The 25,366-nt window shown below is 41.4% G+C and overlaps 1 protein-coding gene and 2 long non-coding RNA genes across 3 annotated transcripts; 1 reads left to right on the top strand and 2 right to left on the bottom strand.

The window, feature by feature from the left end:
• Positions 1-11,865: 11,865 nt before the first annotated feature.
• On the bottom strand, positions 11,866-15,416 carry LOC139704136 (uncharacterized). Its single transcript, XR_011706184.1, has 2 exons — positions 15,328-15,416; positions 11,866-14,508 (listed from the first exon to the last, which is right to left on the bottom strand). It is a non-coding gene; the product is annotated as an uncharacterized lncRNA (long non-coding RNA).
• Positions 15,417-15,503: 87 nt separating this feature from the next.
• On the bottom strand, positions 15,504-23,829 carry LOC139701320 (schlafen family member 5-like). The gene is given in 6 exon segments (XM_071607235.1): positions 15,504-16,026; positions 16,241-16,850; positions 16,853-16,960; positions 21,392-21,514; positions 22,832-23,267; positions 23,269-23,829. Coding segments are annotated over 6 exon segments (2,136 nt in total). The 3' UTR covers positions 15,504-15,728.
• LOC139704135 (uncharacterized) lies at positions 16,263-20,139 on the top strand. Its single transcript, XR_011706183.1, has 3 exons — positions 16,263-16,361; positions 16,438-16,537; positions 20,053-20,139. It is a non-coding gene; the product is annotated as an uncharacterized lncRNA (long non-coding RNA).
• Positions 23,830-25,366: the final 1,537 nt, after the last annotated feature.

The raw sequence follows: 25,366 nt of genomic DNA, 5'->3' as shown, positions 1-25,366 counted from the left end.
CACTGCAGGACAGAAATGATCATGGCAACATCCCTCTGTTGTCACCACAGCAGCTTCTGGACTCTTCTGCTGCCACCGCCACTGTGAGTATGCAGCAAGGGATCTCCCAAACTGCAGCTGGATGCCAACACCTCAGCTGTTGCCACCCCAACGCCAACTCTCAACTCCGGACCTCCCTCGCCTGATGCCCTACGCCTGAAGCAGCTACATGTTGCTGCTGCTGCCACCAGATGCTACCACTCCATGAGGCCTCTTCAGTGATTCCATCCCAAAGATGCTGCTGTGCTGCCCAAGACCACAGAAGCTCGGAAGTTGGGTAGTCTCCATCGCAGTCGCCTCATCAGTGCCCACCGGTTGCTTCCTGCCTTTCCTCCCCCAGGACCACCCACCAGTCCTTCTGGGCCCTTGAGCAGGAGTTGTGCTGACTCAGGGAACTCATCCAAGGAAAACAAGTGAGTACTTTAAACAAAGGTTGCAGTCCTCACAGCAGGCAGTGGGCGGGGCTAGGTGGGTCCAGCCTCCTGGTGAGGGGGCAAGGGTGGAGCTACTGGCCTCCTCTGGACCTTGACCCTGTGGGGCAAGCTGGAGAGGGATCTCTGGCTGCTCTGGGAGTCCAGCCTGGAAGCAGCTTCCTAACTCACCCTCACACTCCTCTCTGAAGGGGACTCTGGATTCCAGAGAAAGCCATCTGGGCTCTTGGGCTCTGGGCAGTGGTATGAGCCAGACTGGACAGACTCCACCCACCTGGACTAGGGGAAAAGCCCCCTCTTGGGAAAATACCCTCCTAGATCTACCAAACTTAGCCTGACATTGACTTCTTCCATGAGATTATCAAGAAAGGAAAAATATGTTACCTAGTTTTGTCTTGCAAAGGGTAGTGTGGGGAGAGGTAAAGGCATCAGAGTTGGTAGAGCTGAATTCACATCCCATTTAACTGGGTGACCTTGTCCAGGGTCCAGAACTAGGTACAACCTTGGTTTTGCATCTGGTAAAACAATGATGGTGAGGATGATAAGCTATCACCATCTGTCATAGCTGGAGACCTCATGCGTGGTTCATAAATCTGACTATTCCAATAACTTAAGAAAATGACAAAGAAAGCACACAACCACACAGAAGTACCTTTTCAATAATCCGGGGGTGGCTCTGTGAATGCAAGGGCCCATGGAAAGACATAGAGCCACTGGAATTCTTTATTCTTACATAGGAGACACACAAGGGGAGTTTCCATAGAATATTTTATCCCAAAAAGGGCAAAGGGGTCGGAATACAAGGGAACAGATGAGTGTAACTCAACCCCAGTGGGTGATGCCTACACCTGGAGCCATGCCTTGTTATCTGAGCTGGGGTGACGCCCACATTACTGCAACCTGGCACTGCCCTGCCAGACTGAATGCAGTAATTGTTCAGAACCCGGTGCATCAGGGCTTAAAGGCGTCTGCATCCAAGGCAGCTCCCGACAATAAGCCATGGGCAAATCAAGTTGTTCTGCACTACCTCACCCTGGGAGCCAGGTAGGCATTCAGCAATATTTCCGTGCAGAAATATATTCTCAGACTAAAGGTGACACACCTAGAAGTGCACCTTTGGATGACAACTGACTTGTGAGGTAGGGAGTTCAAATTTATGTCATGTTTTTAGAGGAAATAATAATATATGGAAGGTCATAAACCAAAGCATGAAATGTTGGGTCAAGCTCATGGAATTAAAAGCTCTTTTCAAATTTATTTAATGTTACATTGAGATAAATCTATGTAGTTCAAGCCTCCCGGGATATCCCCGACTTCTGCTGCACACACAGGGAGCAGTGTCCACAACTTTTTTACTCCTCTTTACATTATCACCAAATGTATGTGTTTGTGTGTATACACACACACACACACACATACACATATATATACTCGCACACATATACATGATGTATTATGTAATATTTTGTTCTTTTTGGTTTGTTTTTAGACTGTCTGTAATAGAATCTCATATACATTCTTTTGCTCCCCTTCAGCTGACCATCAGGAAGAAGGAAACACCAGAGAAGCTTGAGGATCAGAAGGACACTAGCCCTGCTCTGGTCACCCTGGAAGCTGGCTAGCCTGCACACACCAAAGTTGACGAAACAGTAGCCCTGCTTCAGCCACTTGAGGGCTGGCTGATCAATGCAAGGAGGAAAATAAACTAAGCAACAGGACAAATGGACTGTTTCATCCTGTAAGAGGGCTCTCATACTGTGGTGCATTGCCACCCCTTACTTCTGTCATATACACAGTCCTTTCCTTGGTCTTTACTACAGGACTGGCAACCACCAAACACATAGCTAACTCATAATGTGGGGCGGGGCAAGGGAAGATGGGAGGGACTTTGGATTGGGCAGAGGGGAGTGTGGGAGGGGCGGGGATATGGGAGTGGGAAGGATGGTGGAATGAGGTGGATTGTATTAATCTATGTACATGTATGATTGCAGGAATGGGGTGACTGTGCACTGTGTCTAACCAAGAAATGAAAAGTTGCCTCCATTTGTGTTTAATAGTCAAAATTTATTCTGCTGTTATATATAACTAATTGAAAAAGATTCATAAAGGTCTAAGGCTTAAAAGGAAGTTTAGACACTTTAATGGTCATAAAAATATGTATACTTTTCTTATATAAAATTTAAACTTATTAATTAAATTAAAAAAAAAAACAAAAAAAAACTAGCACATGTACTAGTTCAAACCTGAAAGGGCATTAAGGCTTGGGAACCAAGCTCACTCTTTGGAGGATGGTTTTTCTATTCTTGGTGGATTGAAAAGTTTAATTGACATAGTATGGATTATGCTATTGTTTTATTGCTTTCATATTTGTCTCCCCTTTACAATGAAACTATTTGGTCAACTATAGAAGCAGCTGTTAGAGAGAGAGGGGGGGCGGGAGGAGGGAAACACGGAGGGAGAAATTAAGATTATGGCATTATATAAAATTTTAAGCCTAGAAGATGATGTTTTTTGATTTAAAGGGTTAAATAATGAGCATAGAGAGGGTAACGATGTATCACAAATACTCCAAATACTCCAAATGATGTAGTGTCCAAAAGATCCCCACCTTAATTGTAACATATAAGCCTTTCTCCTAGTAAACAAGATTTTTTTTTTTTTTTTTTTTTTTTTTTTTTTGAAGTCAACAGGATTTCTAGAGAGCTCATTGTGGTTTAGCTCCTCTTTATTGTAAAGGTCAGGTTTCTCTTTCTTGTAAAAGTTAGGTCTGCAGGGCTGGGGTTGTGGCTCAGTGTTAGAACACTTACCTAGCAGGTGTGAGGCACTGGGTTTGATTCTTACACCACATAAAAATAAAATAAGGTATTGTGCCCATCTACAACTTAAAAAAAAGTTATGTCAGCAATCAAACTTGTTGATGTACAAAAGTTACTCTTTCTCTTTTCTTAGTAAAATCTTGTGAAACCTCTGTCCAATCTAAGAACATGGAAGAAAAAGTAACTATTATGTTAGCCATTGTGTTGTGTAACCATTCACTGAGTAGAAATCCCAGAGAACTTCCATACCTGGGGTCCAGGGATTTTTTGGCATTAGCCCCTCTGGATTACACCAGCTTAAATAAACCTTGTTCCTGCACATTTCTCAAGTGTCCAGCCTCCTCTGTCCTACATCAATACCTGCTTGAAATGCTAGAATGTCCCCATTCTTGAAGGACACTCAGAGACAGTCTCTCTGGCTCTGCCACAGTATGAATTCTATCCAAAGATATTAATCACAAAAAACTAAAGGGAGATTACACTATAGTGACCTCCTGGGGGGAGATTCAGTGTTGCATGATGAAACTTGTATACATATATTGAATTGCTATGATATACCCTGTAAAGTATAGAAATGATACATCTGAATAAACATGTTTTGTGAGAAATTGAATGTCATGTTTGCATTTGGGGTTGTTTCTAATATTATGCTGTAATAATATTTAATGATGTGATTACATTTTTTTAAATCTGAAAATAAATCCTAATTTTGTACAGTAACATTGTTAGTAAAGGGGATATTTTGGTGATTAGAATTTTTGCTTTCCTGTTAAAGCTAACTTGTTGAATTAAAGCTTTGCAGCAGACACCAACCCATTTGAACCTCAGTCTGGTGAAGCCACAGCGCGGTGCCTGACCAGGGAAGTGCCCATGTGTGCCTGGTTCTTTGCCACCTAGTAGATAGGAGCCCTGACCCAGGGGGGTGGGACCTGCATTCCTGCCCCCTTACTTTCTCTTGTGGGGGCACCTTGACTGCTGTGCTCTGCTTTAATCTCTCATCTGTGAGAATATTTGTCCAATGTGCCATGGGGCTGTTGAAGATCCGTGATGAAATTTATGAAGTTTAACGAAGTCTGGCTGGTCTATAGCTGAGGAGTGGCGCACCCTGCCAAAGCTGCCTATGTGACTGCCCTCTACCTGCTTTCCTGTGTGGTCCCTGTGGAAGGCAGGGGCACTCCTGTTCATCTGCCATGCAGCCTGCCAGTTTCAAAGGGTGAGAGATGTTAAGCAGCAGTGAATTGTGAGAAATGAAATGCAAGCCAATATCAGGGCAAGGTCATGGGTTTTCCTTAAGTTACTTTTAAGGTTTTCTTTAAATTAATTTTAAGGCAAGTGGGTACTCAGATAATGCAGGAAAACAACAAGTATACAAATAAAGAGAACAAAAGGAGCCAAATAAGAAATACATCAAAGGTTTAATGGGGGCTATTCCTAACTCTTGACAGGGTCAGTTGAGGTCATTGTAAAGCTAGAATTGATGGACACAGGTGTCCCAATTCTCACATTAACATAGGATTGACTCGTAAATAACACTCCCCTCCCTAGGTGGACACCATGACAGTTCTGGAAAGGACCAACTAGAGCCCAAAACTCTACCACCTGACATGAAGGAGTTGAACCCTGATTGTCAAATAGTGCTGAAGGTGGACCCCAGCTCTCAGGGCACCCCTAAAACACCAATCCATTTGGAGACAGCATTGTTCCATTTGTCATTCTCGGCTGGGAGAAGACCCACTCAGGAGTGCTCTTTGTTTGAGCCTTACTCTACTTTTACGTATAATGAAGCTCTCCTGCATGGCTTTTTGAGTCTGTAATTTCTCTTTTTTTGGAACAGAAACACTGAGGTTTGGAGCTTCAACTCCCCACTCTCCTGGAGTCCCTTGTCAACCCTAGCAACCTGCATCTTGGTGTACCATTGCAGTAAGATGAGTTCCTTGTTTGGAGCTAAAGTTTTATGGCAATAAACAAGGCATCCTATGAATCCATGAGTGGTGATAGCAGCAGAAGCTTTATGAATAGGGAAAGAACATTTACATTTGGAATTTGTATTTACTCCTGTGAACCACCATGTTTCTGCTAGTGTTTGTGAGCAACTCTGCCATCTCCAGGACTCTGTGTCAGCTTGTTATCAGCAGGAGGAACATGCACCAGTGGAGTAGCTAGGTCAATCCAGGTAGGAAGGAGCCCATGTTCTGCCCAGGCATACACTTCCTTTCAGAAATGTGGGGTGATAACGGGATTCCAGAATGTGGGTCCCCAGTTCTAGACCATACTTCCAATGGGAACTTAAAAATCTCTTCACACAGAAATCATTAGGCTCAAATGGTTTCACCAGCAAGTTTTATCAAACGTCTAAGGAGCAAATAATTTCATTCTTACACAAAATTCTCCAGGGTACTGAAAAAGGACATTCCTTATTTCACATGAACATTAGGCCACTCTAATAAACATGGGTGCAAAATTCTTCACTAAACATTAGCAAATCAAGTGCAGTGTAGCAAATGTGTTTTTTATCACTGGTCTCAGAAATGCTATACATAATTGTATCAAGGGGAAAATACATACACACATATATTTATCTGAGAATGAAAGATTTAATATGTGAAAATCAATGTGATCCTCCATCTCAATAGAGTGAAGGAGGAACATGATATGATTTTCTCACTAGAGGCAGAAGAGCACTCATGCTAAGTGACATGCAGGGCATTAGAATAAAGAGCTACTTCCCTTTTCTGTTCCAGAGCAGCTTCAAAAGTGCTAACCACTCTTTTGTAAGGCTGGTGGATATTTTAGGGATGCAGGTTGGGCAGTATGAAGGGTTCATTCTTACAAATCTATACTAAATCGATATCACTTTGACATCTGTTTAATCTGTTCACATAACTTGGAGGGAATCTGGTGATGTAACAAAATGTAGAAAAAAGAAATGCTTTGGAAAGGAGAGGGGGAGCTAGTCCTGGGTAGGCATCGGCATCCACATTTTGAACTGCTACAGCCCATCAGTCCCCCTGACTATCTTCAGCCTTGGCCTTTGGACGGGGCCAGCCCAGCAGCATGGGCAGGTGGGCAGGTCGACAGGGCACTGAGGCCAGGAGAATCTTCTCGAAGAAGAAGAACTTGGTCACAGGTCTCCATGGACAGGAGCAAGGCAGAGAAGAACCAAGACAGTTTCTTCTCCAATGCAAATCCCAGCAGCCACTTCCTCTCAGGCTTCTCAGACCAGATCTTAATTGGAATCCTCTCTTTGCTGAATCCATGGGAACCCACAGACTTCATTTGGGGCAGGCTGCAAGCTGGGCTGAGGCATAAATCTGAGCTCTGGGACACACATTGGTACTATTTCCTGGGCAGGGATGGCAGTGTCCCCTCTGTTACCCAAGGAAGGACTATGGTCCCTGTGGGGCAACAAGTTCCAGACAGGAGTGGGGTCTCTGTAAGCTCTTTACACATCAACTTTGCTCAATTTATCTTAACCCTAAATTAAAGAATATATTTAACTCCTTAAAAAAAAAGGGAAGTTCTCTTCTAAGTACCTGGAGAAGACCAGGGAGGCTGTGGTATTTGGTCCAGTGAGACTGTTGGCTTCAGAATCCTGCCCTGAGTTTCACTGGGGCCATAGGATGGAAGTGAAGATGTCAAAGGCCAGAAGAAACCCTAATATACACTTCCTAAGTAACAGAGTGCTTAAGTTGTTTTTCCAGAATCCACTTAAAGAAAATTTATAACCAGCTATTCAAAAATGGACCTATGCAGAAAAGCCAGCCCCATCAGCCAGTGACTTTTTTGAGGTTTAAAGCTTAACTTCCCTGCTACCCCACAGAACTTGATAACTACCTGGAAAAGAAATATACAACCTGTGAAGAGGCAGGATGACCATCTAGGCCTGTGCCCCAAACCCTAACTTTTCCCCTTCTCGCCACCCAGCCAACAAACACCTTCTCCCTTTCTATAAATTCCACTAATCCCAACTGATCCCAGAGGCAGATCTGAACTTACTGCTCTGACTTCTTGCTGGCTGACCTCACAATAAGCCTCATTCTTTTTGCAAAAACCGATGCCATAGTATTGGCCTCTGTGTGCCTATGTAGCGAGCCTTTGGGCTGGCATCATTAGGAACACCCTCCAGTGCCCCAGGGATAAGATTGCCTCTCTGCTCCCAAGATTCCCACAGTTGGTGTGTTGGGACAAAGGAGATTAAGTGCTCAGGAAATTGTCCCAGCTCCTTGGCCTCCTCAGAGCCCCACCTTCTCCCACCAGGTTCTGGTCAGGTTCTGAATTTGCCAGACACTGGGAGAATGGGAAGAGAGAAAAATCCCTTCCATCAGGTCTGTAGCTTCCAGAGCTTTCCTCTCCAGCCTGGGAATCTGTATGTGCAATGGTAGCTTCCACTGACACTCTGGGCTGTGAAGGCCTGGGGAACACTGGGACAGAGAGGACTAGGATGCTAGGCAAGAGGGTTGGGGCAGATGTCCTACTTTCATGGGTCAGAATCAGTCAAAAGGAACCAGGATCCAGACCTAGGCATTTTGAGGTGATGCCAAGGCAGGAGCTGATCAAAATTCTGCTTAGGGAAGTCCTGAGGCTAGGGGTTGCTCTGTCAGGACTTGTGTTCTGAGTCCCCATGGGTTCCTTGTAGCTGTAGGCTCTTGGATTCCTGCAGGAGCACTAGACATTGTGATGTGTAGTCTAATTTTAGGAGCCAGAGAAGACAACTGAATTCAATTTCTGGGTGCATAGGTGCAGCCTAAATCCTTTCCCAGACCTAATAATACTCCCCTAGTTCAGAAACATGAAGACTCTGAGTACATAGGACCGACTGTGGACACGGCTGCAAGGGTCTGCGTGAGGACACGGAATTGTCACTCTGAGTACAAGAAAGCTGTGCTCCAGATGATGGTGCATACGTCTTTAGCTTGAAACTTGTCACAGCTGCCCTATGTGACAGCTTTGGAACACACAGACAGCTCCAGCACACCTGAACTAGACCTCCTGCAGTTTGGTCCCCCATTGGTTGACCCATGACTGTTTGAAAAGCAGTTCTTCTTTCTATTATAGGTGTGGGAAATTATTTCAGGTAATGCAGCAGCTGCTGGGCTGCATACCCCACTGTGAGGAAAAAGGGTCTAAAATAGTTCCTTTCCCCTAAAAATGGTTGGATCCCAAATCTACAGACTCAGAATCTGCATTGCAACAAGATCTCTCGGGTGACTGATATGCACTCTTGAGAAGGGCTGGCTAGGTGCAGCCTTTCCTGGATCCGGGCTGTTAACCTGGTGTACACCTGGGTGGGGGAGATATCGAAGTTGACTGAGTCAAAATGGCATCCCTTGTGTAAACCCTAACAACAGAAACAAAAAGTAAATGCAGCTGGGAGATTTCGAAGGAAGCCTTCTTAGGCGAGTTTGCCTGGTAGTAACCACCACAGAAGACTCTGCCAGAACCTGAGACCTGACAAGGCCACCACAATCTCATTCGAAAAGTACTTCTGCCAGGATGCCTGCTCAGCCACCATCTGTGCCACCTCAGACTGGAGCTGTCCTTGTTATTAATCATTTGTGATCAAAGATTATTATTTCAAAATGTTTGATATAATCCTCATTTTGTATTTAAAAGCTTCACCTTCCCTCAACCTCTTTGAATATGCTCATAGTTTGCCATGGTACAAGTACTCCCACTGCTATACTTTGTTATTCCCAAATAAATATTATTTTTCTTTTTTCTTTTTGGTACCAGGCATTGAACTCAGGGACACTTGACCACTGAGCCACATCCCCAATGTTATTTTGTATTTAGAGAGAGGGTTTCACTGAGTTACTTAGCAACTCGCTTTTGCTGAGGCTGACTTTGAACTCATGATCCTCCTGCCTCAGCTTCCTGAGCTGCTGGGATTACAGGTATGCACCACCACACCTGGCCCCTACAACAAAATCATTATTCTTTAAGTGTTGAGAGCCACAGCCCAAGGGGCCCCAGCAAACTTCTAGCTGCCAATTGATTGGCTCCTCTGTGGTGATGCTCATTGGGTTGTTTCCCCGCCCTTTCAGACCACGGAGCTGCTCATTGGGGGACTTTTTTTGGCTCTGCCCATGCGACCCAGCCAATTGGTCTCAAGAGCAGGAGGAGTGGGGGAGGTTGAGAGGCTTGTGGGAAGCTGGTGGTGGCAGTTGGGCTCTGAAGGTTTTCCTGAAGAGCTGTGTGGTTTGGTGTGTGTGTTCTAAAAATAAAGTTTGTTTCTTTTGACAAGTGGCTCCTGAATTGTGCCCAGCCAGACTGAGGCATTTGAGAATCTTTCTGTCTCTGATTTCTATAAGATTGATACCTGTTTTGAATGATACTCTTCAATGTTCTCCATAAATTTAGGTGGTTGCTCCTTTCCCAGAAAGCACCTGAAGCCCAGACAGAAGGGCATCATCTAGGAACCCATCTGCATGGGTCCTTTCAGGTCAGCCTCACCATCAGGGGTTGGCTTGCAGGCACAGTTCCAATGCCACAACTATAATGTGAAAATTCAATTTTTTTTCTCTTTTACTTCTAGATCCTCAAGCTAGGCAGGGTGACCAGAGGAAGGTAAAGAGAAGTCCTCCCCTCCAGGTCTCACACAGCAACAGTAACTGCATGTACATGGGAAAGGATTACCCCTATTTTAGGGTCTTTCAGGTGGAGTTACTTTCTGTTGGGTATACCAATCAACTCTGATGGCAAAGAAAGCTGCGCTGTATAGCACAAAGCTGGGATTAAAACAGAGCTCTACAGAGGGACTTCTTATCTATCTTGGTCACCCTAGGCAGCAGTCAGCTATGGAACTTTCCATTAGTCCGTAGAAGCCTAGGCTATTGGCCAAGGCCTAATCACTTGGACCAAAGCAATAATAAAAAGCCCACCCTACATATGGTAGTATACATTTTAAGGCAACGAGGATAAAAATGCCAGTGAACATGCGGAGGAAATTTAGAAACTGCCTCTCACTAGCCTCCCCAGCCCAGCTAGAGGCCTCCTCACCAATATATGTCTTAATTGTTCCAGAGCAGTTGTATCCTCTGGGATCACTCAGGCATTATGGATAGTGCGTAGTCCCAAAGAAAGTAACACATAGCAGCCCCATTTCAGCAATCTCACTGAGTTTGGGGTTCCTTCTTCTGAAACAATGCTTCTCAAATTCTAATGTGTGATGTGCATATGAATATATGGCAATCTTACTAACATTCTGATCCAGAACATCTGGTGGTGGAGTGCTTGCCTGGCGTGGGTGAGGCCCTGGGATTAATCCTCAGCACTGCATATAACTAACTAACTAAATAAATAAATAAATAAATAGATAAATAAATAAAAGATCCGTCAACAACTAAAAACATTAAAAAAAGAGAAGAAGGTCTGGATTTTGCCTTGAGATTCTGCAATTTAATGTCTCTCCCAGTGATGCAGATGCTGCTGGTTCACAGGCTACATTTTGAGTAGTGAGGCTCTACCAAGTGCCAAGGAATTTAGGGCTTTCAAAATATTAACTATACAGTCTGAGGTGAGGCCAGGCCTCAATTAGCCAAACCTAGAAAGATATTAACACTCCCAAGACAACTCACTGAATCCCAGCTGAGTGCCAGTGATTTTAGCCAGACCAAGCCTTGATTTAACCCTCCCTCATTTAAGGTCTTTAGTACACATTGCCATGCTTGTTCCCCAGGATCTGCCAATGCACACTGATGATGTGTGCAACTTTTTAATGTACAGACTACCTCCTTGCAGATGGCTTTTGCTTCTGCATCTGGGCTACTTGGGATCTAACTTCCTTGTGTGTGCTGGGGATTGAACCTGGGACCCTGGGCATGCTATGTGTGCACTCTACCATTGAGCTATAGCCCCAGTCCCCAGGGTCTAACTCTTATTATGAGGTAAGGCTCTGAGTTCTGAGGAGGATCAATACCAGGTTATGAGACATCTGGCCTAAATGTAGAGTCACTCAGTCAATGGAAGGCCAGTCCCCTTAGGCACAAGTGTGGCTTCCTATTTAAAGATGTTCAGGGAACCAAAGTTCTCAGCATCTGCCCAAATGTCCTTATTCCAGGCCTCAAGGTCCCACTGCTTCCACATCAGTGTCCTTCCCTTGGAGTTAGTGACCTGGTATTGTCGTAAATTTAATTGACATAAAACTCAGCAGTATTTACATTCAGGTCCTTGGCTTGGTACTCAGCCCTATCTGCCCTGCGACTAGAGGAGATGAGGGGTTCCTTCAAGACTGACACCAAGGCATTCTGGTTCCATGGAAGTTCTCAGCTGGATAGTTGCACCTTTGATCTCAATTTGTTTTTCACTGGATTTGTTTCTTAGAGCTCTCAGAAAAAGTTCAAGAATCTTTATAATTTATATTGTTGCCATAGAAACCAAACGTTGCAGTCACTTGAACTCCAAGAAACTTGCCTTCCATCTTCAGTTCATTCTGATGGTAATTGGTGTGATCTGATGCCACCACATAGGTGTGTAAACTGCTAACAAATGATGTAAAAGGAATCTACCAAAGTCATATAGACCTCTTCCTGGAGGGAAGAGGAGAGAAATTGGATGTGAAAGAAGGCAGTGGAATTCCATTTAAGATGCAATGTTTTATGACTTTTATTTTTTTTAAAAAAGTTTGAAGGCAATATGAAAACAGCATTTATAAATTCTATATGGTAAAGATTTATTATGATATGATTGCATTTTCCATTTTTTTTTTCAAATTTTGACATACTTCATTCCCAACACAGAACTATATAACATTATGATATTGAAGGGTTTATCCAAGGATTCAGGTTGATCGAAAAATGAGAAAGGAATTCATAAAACCACTACAACAAGTAAAATACACATAGCAAAATCACTTCAAAATTGCTACATGGTACAGAACCCAAACTCATAAAAAGCAAAAGGTGTCTTTTTCTCCCTCTGGCACCTATTTGTATTTCCCAAAACACTTCCTAGTCTTTTAGGTATACTTCCAAAGACACTTAATGCATTTACAAGTGCAAACATATATCAAGTCTATAAGCATAAAATGGATATTATTGGGCATGTTGCATGTTCACTATACAATATACCTTAAAGATGATCCCACATTAATACATATACAAATCCCCCTTTTATGGCTTCTTAGTATTGATTTGTCATAATCTATTAGGCACTCTGGGTAGTTATTTACTATTTTGCTACTTTCTGTTACTAGAAATCAAGTGAAATTCCATACTTCTCTATAGAAGTCATTTTACCCATATTTGAGTATCTATACAGAATAAATTCCCCAAAGAGAAATTACTAGGTAAAGGGATATATACATTTAAATTTCTGACAACCACTGCCAGATTGTTCTCTACAGAAGTGGTATTAATTTCTAAAAAAAAATATGAAGATGCTTTTCTTCCTGTCAAGTAGTATGCTATCATTCTTAATTATTTTGTCAATTGGTATTTCTGCCATCATGAATGACTGTCTCCATATGTTTAGGAACTATTCTAAATTCCTTTTCCACCTGTCATTTTCTTTGCCCATTTTTCTTTTCAGGATCTTAGAATTTTTCTCTTCCATTTATAGGGATATTTTTTGTTTTGGGGTGGTACTGGGGAATGGGACCCAGAGGCACTCTACCCCTGGGCTAGATTCCCCAGCCCTTTTAATTTTGAGACATAGTCTCACTGATTTTTCCAGGCTGGCCTTGAACCTGGGATCCTCCTGCCTCAGCTTTCTGAGTCACAGGGACTGCAGGCATGTACCACTGCCCCCAGCTTAAGAAGTTTAAAATCAACAAGGAATTAACTATTTGTGACACTTGCTGCTGATATTTTCCCAGTGCATTGCTTCTTGCACTTTTTAATGGTATTTTTTCCTACAAAGATAATTTTCTACTTGAAATAGTTATTATTTCCTATTCTAGTTTCTGGTGGGAGCCACAGACTTTTCCTATGCTGAAATTCTGGAGCAAGAGGTTAGTAATATATTCCAACTTAGCTGTAATTCATTCCATAATCACCTAAGTCCGTGTTTTCTTGTGAATGTGTCTGAAAAAAAATATTTTTGGGGGGTACCAGGGATGGAACTCATGAGCACTTGACCACTGAGATGCATCTCCAGCACTATTTTGTATTTCATTTAGAGACAAGGTCTCATTGAGTTGCTTTGTGCCTCAATTTGGCTGAGGCTGACTTTGAACTCAAGATCCTCTTGTGTGAGCCTCCTGAGCTGCAGGGATTATAAGCGTGTGCCACTGCGCCTGGCTGTGTCTAAAATTCTTCAAAGTAAAGTTCTTAATATTGTAACTAGCTGCCAGAAATGAACCAATTGTAGCTTTAAGTTTATACTCTTACAATGAGAAATTTAGGTTTCCTTATTAGGAAATAAAAAGGTCTTATTATTCTTAATAGAAAATTAACTGAATTTTTTAGTTACTGTCTCTGAAAAAAAATGTGGATTTATTTGCCTTTAAATATTGGGAGAGTTTCCTAGAGACCCAGGACAAATGAGGGATTCACGTTTTGTAGTAGTGGCCTTTCAAAAAATAAGGATATTAAATTTACTCTATAATTTCATTGATTATTAAATTAAGTGGAAAACAAAATATAACCTTTGAGTTCAGTACATTCATTCCCCTTTAGTCTTCAATCATCTTAAACAAACAGTGCTTCCCTAGAGGACTGTGGCAATCTTTTCTTTTTTTTAATTGTTTCTTTTTAGTTATACCGGCAGCAGAATTCATTTCGATTCTAGTTAGAATCCCATTGTTATGGAGGTGGGATTCACTGTGCTGTCTTTATATTTGTACATGGGAAATTATGTCAGATTCATTCCACTGTCTTTCCTTTTCCTGTCCTCCCTTCTTTTCCCCCCATTCCACATTGCCTAATCCACTGAACTTCTATTCTTCCCCTAAACACCCCCCCTCTTATTGTGGATTTAGTTCCCACATACCAGAGAACACATTCAACCTTTGGTTTTTAGAGACTGGGTTATTTCGCTTAGCACGAGAGTCTCCAGATCCATCCATTTGCTGGCAAATGTCATAAAGTCATTCTTTTTTATAGCTGAGTAACACTCCATTGTGTATATATACCACGTTTTCTTTAACCACTCATCTATTGAAGGGCACCTAGGTTAATTTCATAGCTTAGCTACTGTGAATTGAGCTGCTGTAAACAGTGATGTGACAATCTTACCTTACGTAGCAACAGAAGATTCACCACAGGGATAATATTAAAGCAGATCTAAAAAGCAGAGATTTCAAATAACCAAAAGGCATAAAAAAATTAAGATATTTTAAAAGACCGAGATCACAAACACTAAAACCATTAAAAGACAAAGGGGAAAATAATAAAGTAATATAACGCAGTCAAAACTTATAATTTGTAGCTTGTGGTCTTACATGTGGAAACACCCCGCCGGTTCCCAGCCTCCACAATGCCAGACACATTACCCCTCTCCACCTTTCACTTTCCCTGCACACCGTACTCAAGCATTTCTGCACATGACTGGGCTAAAAATAATGAAAATATCTGAATCTGCCTGGCACATGTGGCTTCGAGATCTTCCCATGATTACTTTTTCTCTCACTGAGAACTTCCCTAACATGAATATCCAACCCCTCCCTACACAAACACACACACACACACACACACACACACACACACAGACACACACAATCTCTGAGTCTCAGGGTGCTCTCTCTGATATCCCCTATTGATATCTAAAATGCCTGGTACCTGCATTTATTTAGTGTCTGCCCCCAGGAAGAATCTTAGGGGTCTTATTTGCCACATTATCCCCAGCCCCCAATGCTGACAAGAACACAAGACTTAATGAATGAGTGCTTACTAAAGGTCTGATGCTTACACATTTAGATCAAGTAATTTCATAGTTAACTAGAGTTGAGGTCTATCTTAACTTAAGACCGGCATGCTCCCATCAGTTAAAAACTCTCAAAATATACAAATGCTTCCTTGCCCTGGAAGCCAGACAGAATAGAAGACTGTATAAAATGGCTGGCTCATTCTCTGGGAAATGATCCCAAACAGGATGTTTCTTACCAGGCCTGAAAATTGACGGACACCGTCGAACACAATGTTACCAGTCAGAATATCCATTGCATCACTGATCTGCACGAATGGATCCAATTCCTCATTGAGCTGAGATATTGTTCTCCTCATTGCCTTTAGAAATTTATCTTTATTATTATTTTTTTTTTTAATTTTTTTTTTTTTTTTTTTGCTTCAGTTGTTTTGGTGAAAAGCACAGCAATGTCCCTGGGGACACTTCTCTGACACTTCTCTGCTAGGTAGATCACTGTCTCCTTCAAGCCCAAGAACTCAACAGTTTCTACACTACCTGGAACACCCCAAGTCTAGTTAGGTTCATGGAGCATCACCAGGGATCCAAGGGGGACATTAGGAGGAGGATTTTCTCTGACTGTCTGCATCACTTCTTGTAGCTATTGAGCTATTTCATCTTCATGGAGGACTGTTCCTGTGAGCTCTTCTCTTGGAAACTGGTCTGAGAGAGCAGGGAGGCCACTGCAGCTCAATTGGTTGGTCTGAGAGTAGTCTAGAAAAATCCAGAGAATTCCTGGACAATCCTTTCTTCTCTGAGTGATGGTTTTGGCCTTCTTATACCAATCCCCATCTTTGGTGCAGAAATTCTGAGCTTCATCCACGACAATGTGTTGAATCTCTGCAAAGTCATGTTTCATGAAGTATTTCCGGGTTACTGCCTTGCATATTTTTTTATTGCTGGAAGTGTAAAAAACAAAACAAAACAACAACAACAACAAAAAAAAAAAAAAAAAAAAACACAGTCAGATTTCTTCAATCAAACACAAAGGAAGCCTACTCTATTCTTAAACTCTCCTGGACCTGGTAAATGCAATAGAAATCTTATCACATAAACTTAAAGCCACACCAAAGTTACTCAAGAAAAGAAAGTGAACATAGTCAGACTGAGTACCTCACAAACTTCTTCAGGGGCTGGTTCTCACAGATGTAGAGGATTTCATGTGGTTCACAATGGAACACATTCCTGATCTTCTGCATTACCTTCAGGGCCACAGTGGTCTTCCCTGACCCAGGTAAGCCATGAACAAACAGCTGTCTGGTCTTGTGAAGGTTCTTTGAAAGCAACTCATACTGTTGATCTGTGAGCAGGTTCCAAGTCTCAGAGCCCAGCTCTTCACTTACAAAGGATTTGAAGCCAAACAAGACTCTCACAAGGGACCGTAACAGAGTTTCCATGTGCTGGATGGTGGTAAGATTATAGGACTCTGGGTAAATTTGTGCTACTGAACTATGTGGTGTCACTGGTGTTCCGACCGGATTCAGCTAGAAGAACAAGGGAACAATGCACACTCTCCCAGTGTAGCCTCCTGTGTCCACCAGCCTCTGCTTCAAAGAAGAGGCAACCTTCATAGAATCATCCTTGAACCTCTCATCCCACTTCCTGAAAACAGTGTAGAGGATTGGGGTGTTGTTCTGGGAAATCAGAAGGGCATCACAGATAACACCCTGATTCTCTTTCAGACCCAAGTCCACAGCCCAGCTTCGAGAAAAAATCAGTATTCTTGGGAGACAGGGCGCATTTCTCTATCTATTAAGTCTCTAAGTCCTTTATGTTCTGAGCAGAGTTCCTGGTAGAGGCTTTCTGGAGTATACGCAACTCTGTGTGATGATACTAGACAAGGAAAGAACTGGAATAAGTTAGAGAATCCCAGACAAGGAATAATCACCAGCATATGTACCAGATCCAGCCATCACTTGGGCTCCATCATGTGGCAGTACTAGGTTCTACACTGGGAAGAAAAAGATGAACAGGGCTTAGGAGCTGATAAGTGGCTCTCCTAAATAGAGACAGCAATATTTATGACACAAAGTCATAAAGGCTACTGGAAAAGAGTCCACCAAATATTATGTGAGCATCAAGGACAGGGACACTTTCATATGAAAGTCTTCATGAAGAGGAAGACAGTTAAACTGATTCTCAAAGGGTGACTTCAGGTAAGCCATTTGAAAGGTGGAGAGCAGTGAGATGGTCAAAATGAGGTTCATGAACAAAACACGGGTCCAAGAAAGGAGTGCTTGTTTCAGGTACCCCTGAGGTACCTCCAAGCAGTCTCCATGTCAAAGAGGAGCAGGTAAGGACGGGGAGAGAGAGAGGGAGGCAAAGGTGGGGAGGAAGTCCTTCATGTGCCATCTTAATACCTGGCAAGCATTGTACACTCTATGGCTTCATTTAAGGACCTTCCATAAAGCAAAACTAGGTATGGAGAACAGATCCATGGCTGCGTTGGGTTAGGGTTGGGAGACTGTGACCACAAGGGGGCAGTATGAAGGAGCTTTATTTGCAGGGGGGGGGATGGAGATTTTTGTATATTAACTGTGCCGATGGTTACGAAAACCTATACATATGTTAAAACTTTTAGAACTTAGTAACAAAAAATCTACTTTGTGTACATACATTTTTAAAATATCTTTTGAAAGTGGTATTTAAAAACACTTTTCCATAGGGCTGGGTTGTAGCTCAGTGGCAGAGCATTTGCCTCGCCCATGTGAGGCACTGGGTTGGATCCTCAGCACCACATAAAAATAAAATAAAGGTATTGTGACCACCTACAACTAAAAAACAAATGTTTAAAAAAGACTTGGATATATATGTATATATGTATGTGTTTAAGATAATATATTATTAAATACATAATTAATTTCAGGGGGAGGGTCACGTGCCCTAATTTGGAATCTAATCAAAATTATGAACTCTTTTTTTTCTCTTCCAGAAAAAAGAAATCAATACACTCAAAATTTGAAGTTCAAATTTAAGATAGAAGGAAGAGTCAAGGGTGAGTTCAGATTTCTGTGCTTGGCTAGAAGAGGACTTTCCAACAGATCATTTGGAACAAATAATATAAAAAATGATATGTAATAATATGGAGAATGTACAGGAGAAATAGAAATAGAGGATTGTCAGAATGAGAGATAAATTTTGGAACTGCTTAGTTGGAGATATCTATGAAGCTGTCCAGAAAGCAATTGGACACACCAATAAAGTGTGTCTGGGTTCAGAGAAGGGCTGTAGATATTTTCTATAAACGTGGACTAGCAGGGTACTGGGGGCACATGCCTGTAGCCTCAGCTACTCTGGAAGCTGAGGCAGGAAGATTGCTTGAGCCCAGTAGTTCAAGGCCAGCCTTGGTAACATAATGAGACCTCATCTCAATAAACCAAAAACAACAACAACTCAAAAAACCAATTTGACTAAACTAAGGGTATTGCCTACTACTAATGTGATTTAACATTGTTCTAGAACAATTAATCAATGAACTCCAACAAGGACAAAAATGCATAAATATAGGAAGGTTAAATTCAAAATTATCTTTGCTTTCTGCCTTTATAAGACCATTAAGTAAAATGTTTAGGAAGTGGCATAATGCATACCTTACTTTTATCACACAGTAACAGGCAGGAGCTGATCAGAGAAAATGAGATAAGTAAGTTAAATGCACACTACATGGTCCCTCTCTGGAGAGAATGGCATAGCTGCTACAGAGTCTGGGGTTTTTAAGGGCTTTGAGCCCCCTTTTTCTAGTCTTGGTTTCATAATGTATACTTTAATACTCAGAATGTATCCTACACATCAATAATTAACAATCAGAAATTACTATAAAAAATTTCTAGTCTAAGCTGAGCACAGTGGTGCAGGCCTGTAATCCCAATAGCTTGAGAGGCGGAGGCAGAAGGATCATGAGTTCAAAGCCAGCCTCAGCAACTTAGCGAGGGCCTGACTGTAAATAAAATATAAAAAGGGCTGGAAATGTGGATCAGTGGTTAAGTGCCCCTGAGTTCAAACACTGGTACAAAAAAAAGAAAAAGAAAACCTAGTCTAAGAATATGATTTAATAAGTAACAAAATGATTCTAATCTTCTTCTAAAAGAGAAAAACTCTGATGTGATTCTATGGTGCTGAAAGCATAGCTGGAGGTATGTTTTGGGTTACAATATGGTAATGGAAGTCTACATTTATAAGCAATCGTTACTACTTGGAATCTATCCTTAAAGAACACTTGAATTATTTGTAGGAAAATATATATCGGAGAGAATGTTTTTTAAAACAGAAAAAAAGGCCAGGTGTGCTTGCTCAGCAACTCAGAGGCTGAGGCAGGAGGATCACAAGTTCAAGGCCAGAATTGTCAATTTAGCAAGACCCTCAGCAACTTGCTGAGACCCTAATTCAAAATGGAAAATAAAAGGGGTTGGGGATATAGCTCAGTGCTAAAGCACTCCTGGGTTAGATTCCTCAGAACCAAAACAAAACAACAAGGAAAAAGTTAGATATCATCCTTTAGACACCATTTGAAAATCCATCGAAAAAGGGACTGTGGGGCTGGGGTTGTGGCTCATTGGAAGAGCTCTTGCCTACCACATGTGAGGCACTGGTTTGATCCTCTGTACTGCAAAAAATAAATAAAATAAAGGTATTGTGTCCATATACACCTAAAAATATTTTTTTAATAAAAAGGGACTGTTAAAATAGAACTTACTACATTTTATCTTTTAATTTCAGCTGGGCGTATTTAGATAGGTTTTCCTATATGCTTATTAATTAAATTATATCTCTGTTGCTTCTGTGTGCATAATATACTCATAATTAAAACTACTAAAATTAAGAAATTTGGTGGTGGGGGGGCAGATACTGGGAATTGAACCCAGGGATGATTTGCTGCTGAGCTACATCTGCAGCTCTTTTGATTTTTTTTTTTTATTTTGAGACAGGGTCTCACTAAGTTGCTAAGGCTGGCCTCCAACCTGTGATCCTCTGCCTCAGCCTCCTGAGTTGCTGTGTTCAAATGAAGAAAATCTATGTTTGAGAATACTATTAAATACTTTATACTTAATAAAAGAATCAAGGAAATCTGTGATTAAGTTCGTGAGGAGATGAAGACACACACTACTTGGACTCAGCCTGGGCTTACATGTACTGGAGTGCACCCATCCTTACTGATGAAAGACACTTCACTATGTGAAGATGCTACAATATATTTGGCCATTGTTGTGATCATAGATGTTGTTTTCTGTTTAAAGTGATACAAATAGTGAATTTATGAGTATTCATGGGCAGATCTACAAGGGTCTACTTCCTCTGATGCACATGTATACATTTTCTCTAGAAACTAGAGAAATTGTTGAAGGGTAGAGTTTTGGAAATAACTGACTACACCAAGCAATGTCCAACCCATTTTTCAAAAAGATTAGACCAACTTAAACTCTGGCAGTGATGAACAAGATTCTGTTTACTTACAAAAATCTTCAAAACATGATTTTTTTTTCTATTAATGATGTTAAATGCATTTTATTCTTCATTAATGGATTGAGCATCCTTATAAGTTTATTGTACATATGTGTCTCCTTTTCTGAGAAATGAATCTTTATATTTCTCATTTTTCTATTGGGTTGCTTTTACCTTTAAAATTTTGCATAAGTTCTCTATTTATTTCTGAAACTAATCCTTCATAAGTTTATGGGTTGAAAATACCTTCCTTAAGTTTTTAGTAATAGCTTTTCACAATCTCTAAGGTATCTTTTGAGGAACAGATGTTCTTAATTTCATATAATGAAATGTATCAAGCTTTTTGTTTAATATTTTTGGATCTGGTTTAGGAAATCCTTTCCTACCCCAATGACAAAATTATTCACAAACAGTTTCTACTGAAAGTTTTAAAGGTTAGTTAGTAATATTGGAGTCCTTAAACTTCCTGAAATTGACTTTGTATGTTAGTGTAATATAACATTGGAGTAAAAAACTTTTTTTCTTTATTTCTTTCTTTTTTCGGGGGCGGGGGAAGGTGGGGGTGTAACAAGGATTGAACTCAGGGACATGTGACCACTGAGCCACATCCCCAGCCCTATTTTGTATTTTATTTAGAGACAGGGTCCCTCTGAGTTGCTTAGCACCTCACTTATTGCTGAGGCTGGCTTTGAACTCACGATCCTCCTGCCTCAGCCTCCCGTGCTGCTGGGATTACAGGTGTGCACCACCACAACTGACAAATAATTTTTCTCTATATGAAGAAACAATCAACATGTTCCAAAGAAACCAGAGATGACAAATTACCTGGAAAGTGACGTTTCTGCAGTACTTTCAGCCTTTCCAAATTCTGAGTACACACAGTCCTGCTGGGGGGCATGGAGGGTGACAAACTCAGCTCAAGGAACATCTCAGAAAGTCTGCGACGAACTTAGGAAAAAGAAAAAAACAACATAAGTTTGAAATGCAAAAGGCAGAATTCAACATATAGCCGAGCTGTGACATAACCCAAAGCTATATGACCCACACATATTTGTGACTATATCTCAGGTCAGCCCAGAAAAGCCTTCTGAAATATTGTGGGGAAAATATAGTATGAGGCAATAGTTAGTAAGTTTTAATTGTGTTATGTTCAAAGTGTTTGTATATTGTTAGAATGCTATTTTAAAGACATATGATTAGAAGATATGAAGTTCAATGGATACAGACTTTTGAGGAGATTCTGAAAAATTTAGCTCTTCTGAACTTTTGAAGAAGTTGCTACTGATTTTCTTTTGTCTAATTTCATCTCAGCTTTTCTTTCCCAAGGTAGATGCATAGCCACAGCCCTACTCTTTTTTAAAAAAATATTTATTTTTTTAGGTGTAGATGGACACAACACAATTCTTTATTTTTATGTGGTGCTGAGGATTGAACCCAGGTCCGGCACGTGCTAGGCGAGCGCTCTGCTGCTGAGCCACAATCCCAGCCCCACAGCCCTACTCTTAAGCTCAGCAGTTTCAGTTAGTAGCACATGTTGATGCACAAAAGGAAGGAACGAGGATAGCAAGGGAAAGCCCTGGTGGGCTCGGGGTTTTGGTTCAGAAATAGGAGTGGAATATACTGTGTAGTTAAAAAAAAAAATCTAGAAGAAAAGAGTTTGAAAGTTTTTAATTACAAAGAAATGATACATGCTTGAGGACATAGATGTGCTTACCCTGATTGGAACATTACACCTGTACACATGTATGTAATCATCACCTGGTGCCCCATAAGCTTATGCAAACATTTATCTATGAGTATTTTATCTATGAATAAAAAATAAAATAAAATGTAATTCGGAAGTAAGAGACCCAAACAAGAATAAGAAGTCAGAGGAAAGTGGAAGGACGTTAAAAAGGGAATATCTCTGAAAAAAAGGAATGTCCTGAATAACTAAATGCAAGAAAGGAAAGGAGTAGACTTTAATAAGAATGTAAGAAAGGCTGTGAAAATAGAAATAACTAATTCAAATCAACCCCCTTAACCAACCGCTAATGGGGCTCTGACCCTGGGGCATCTGTCAAATGCAGAATGTTCAAGATGGACAGAGGGAGGAAAGGAAAATGACCTACCAACTGCATCCATAGGAATTACTATCAGGCAGCTGCCGTTCAGGGGAAAAAAATCTCTGTTTCCCAAGATTTCAACGAACACCACACTGCCCTTTCCTCTCTGCCCTCCTCCCCTGAAGCAAACATGCGGATCATTTGCAGACTTGCTCCTGACCTGGCTTGGCTTGCATCATCCAATCTACCCACTGCTTTGTGGTCAGCGGCTTCACTTTGTTGGCTTTCAGTTGCCAGGCATTGGGCACTTTGGCAAACACCACGCAGCAGAATCGCTCCACCTTCACCGCACAGACATAACCACGGAGGGCCCCCTTATCATGAACTTCAAGGAATCGGATGGAACATTGAGTTGTATGCCTCTGTGTACAGAAATGACGGACAGGTAACTTCCTAATGCAGCGTTCAACAGAATTCTTGAACTTGGAAAGATTTATTTTCTCCTTTTCACATCCAATGACTTGATGGGTCTCATCATGTACACCCAAAAATACATAGCCTCCTTCAGTGCTGGCCAATGCAGAAACACACCTGGCGAGCCTCTCTTTAACACACTGTGACAGAGCTGCTGGGAACATTTGAAATTCAATGTGCAGGGGACTCCATCAAGTTGAGTTTCTCCAGGTACTGCAGCTGTACTCTATCAAATAAAGCAGCAGCCGAGTCCTCTGTGTCGTCTTCACGGTGTGCACCAGCCTGAGCTTCCTGTGGACTCAACAAACTGGAATCAGTTTTCTCTTTCAGGAATACCAGTGCTTTATGAGAATCCATGACATTGTTAGATGATCTATATCTGTGGTACAAATTAGAGCACAAGGTGGCAAGTGGCACACCTGAGACTTTTGTGTTCCATGACGTCACAAATATTAAAAAGAGCTTTCCCTGTTGCATCTCATCTAAATAACCTTCAAAAACTGGAGGTAGATCCAACCCCTCTTCATGAATCTCATGATTGTAGTCTTCATCCTTTATCTTGGCCTTGATCACTCCCCCTCCAGAGTTCAGCAGAGCACATACTGCTTGCAAGATGTTTTCATTCTGTTTCACCCGCAGTAGAGGAGGGTTCATATCCGTTCTTTGCTGAGTCCCTAGGATGACTTCTCCTGCATCTATAACAAACTCAGCAAAGTTTGTTTCCAAATCAATCTTGAGACTCATCTTCTCAGCTCTTGAATGACAACCCTGAAAGGTTCTCCTAAAAGAAAGAACAAACAGATCAGGGCAAAGAAAGAAAAAGCAGGAAAATCAAGGGGTTAAGTCTACCCTTCTGCAGTTGGTCACTTCACTGATTTTCATATAGCATGAGGCCAAATTCACCTATAAATGGAGGGGGCAGGGCAGATGGAGGAGCCAAGTCTGCTGGATGCCACTGCCACCACAGGAACGCTGTGATCTGAGTAATGAGTTCTGCCAACTTCTCTGAGTGGCAAGGGCTCTCAGGTCACCTGTGAAAAATAGAAAGGTTTACAACAATGCTCGTGGACTGGAGCTGGAATGCAACTAGGAAGCTCTCCTGGTAAGAAGGATCTCTGGGGCGAGAGCCTACAGAGTGGGAGAAAATCTTGGCCAGTAACTCCTCCAACAGGCGATTAATCTCCAGAATAAATAAAGAAACCAGAAAACTTAACAACCCAATCAATACCTGTGTACTAAACAAACTTCTCAAAAGAAGAAATACAAATGCCCAACAAATATATGAAAAAGTGTTTAACATCTCTAGCATTCAAGGAAATGCAAATCAAAACTACACGAAGATATCACCTCTGGCAATTACTAGTCTGAATGGCAATTATCAAAATACCAACAATAATAAACGCTGACAAAAATGTACAAGGGTATACTTGTACATTGTTAGTGGGACTGCAAACTAGTACAACCACTCTGGAAAGAAGTATGGAGATTCCTCAAAAAACTAGGAGTTTGGGCTGGAGAGTGGTAGAGAGCTTGCTTAGCAAGTTTGATGCACTGGGTTTGATTGTCAGCACTACATATAAATAAATAAAATAAAGGTCTGTTGACAACTAAAAAAATATGACATAAAAATAAAATTATTCAAAAATATAAACCTAGGAATGGAACCACCATATGACCCAGCCACCCCACTCCTTGATATTTTTCCAAAACTAAAATCAGCATACTCTTGCAATACAGCCACCTCAATGTTTACAGTCACACCATTCACGATAGCTAAACTATGGAATCGACTCAGATGCACATCAGTAAATGAATGGATTAAGAGACTGTGGTTGATAGACACAGTGGAGTTCTAAGCCATGAAGTTACCAGGCACTTTCTGGTAAATGGATGGAAATGGACAACATCAGGCTAAGCAAAATAAACTAGACCCAGAAAGTCAAAGATCAAATGTTTTCTCCCCTAGGTAGAAGCTAGAATAAAATAAAGGAAAGAAGGAGGGAAGGATAGGATAACCTAAAGACACATGGTTGAGGAGAAGAAGAAATCAAGATGCAGAGTGGAGGGTCAGAAAAAGGGGAGGAAATGCAGAATGAATACTTTGAAAGTCATCTTATGTGCATATATGAATATACCGCAGGGAGCTTCACCTTTATGTCTAAGTAAAAAGAACCAATTAAAAATGAATCAATATTGAGCTGGGGTTGTGGCTCAGCGGTAGAGTGCTCGCCTAGCGAGTGTGAGGCCCTGGGTTTGATCCTCAGCATCACATAAAAATAAA

The sequence above is a fragment of the Marmota flaviventris genome, unplaced genomic scaffold, assembly GCF_047511675.1.
Source record: "Marmota flaviventris isolate mMarFla1 unplaced genomic scaffold, mMarFla1.hap1 Scaffold_318, whole genome shotgun sequence".
Lineage (NCBI taxonomy): Eukaryota > Metazoa > Chordata > Mammalia > Rodentia > Sciuridae > Marmota > Marmota flaviventris.
The sequence above is the reverse complement of the archived record's forward strand: the minus strand, read 5'-3'. Positions and strand labels throughout refer to the sequence as shown.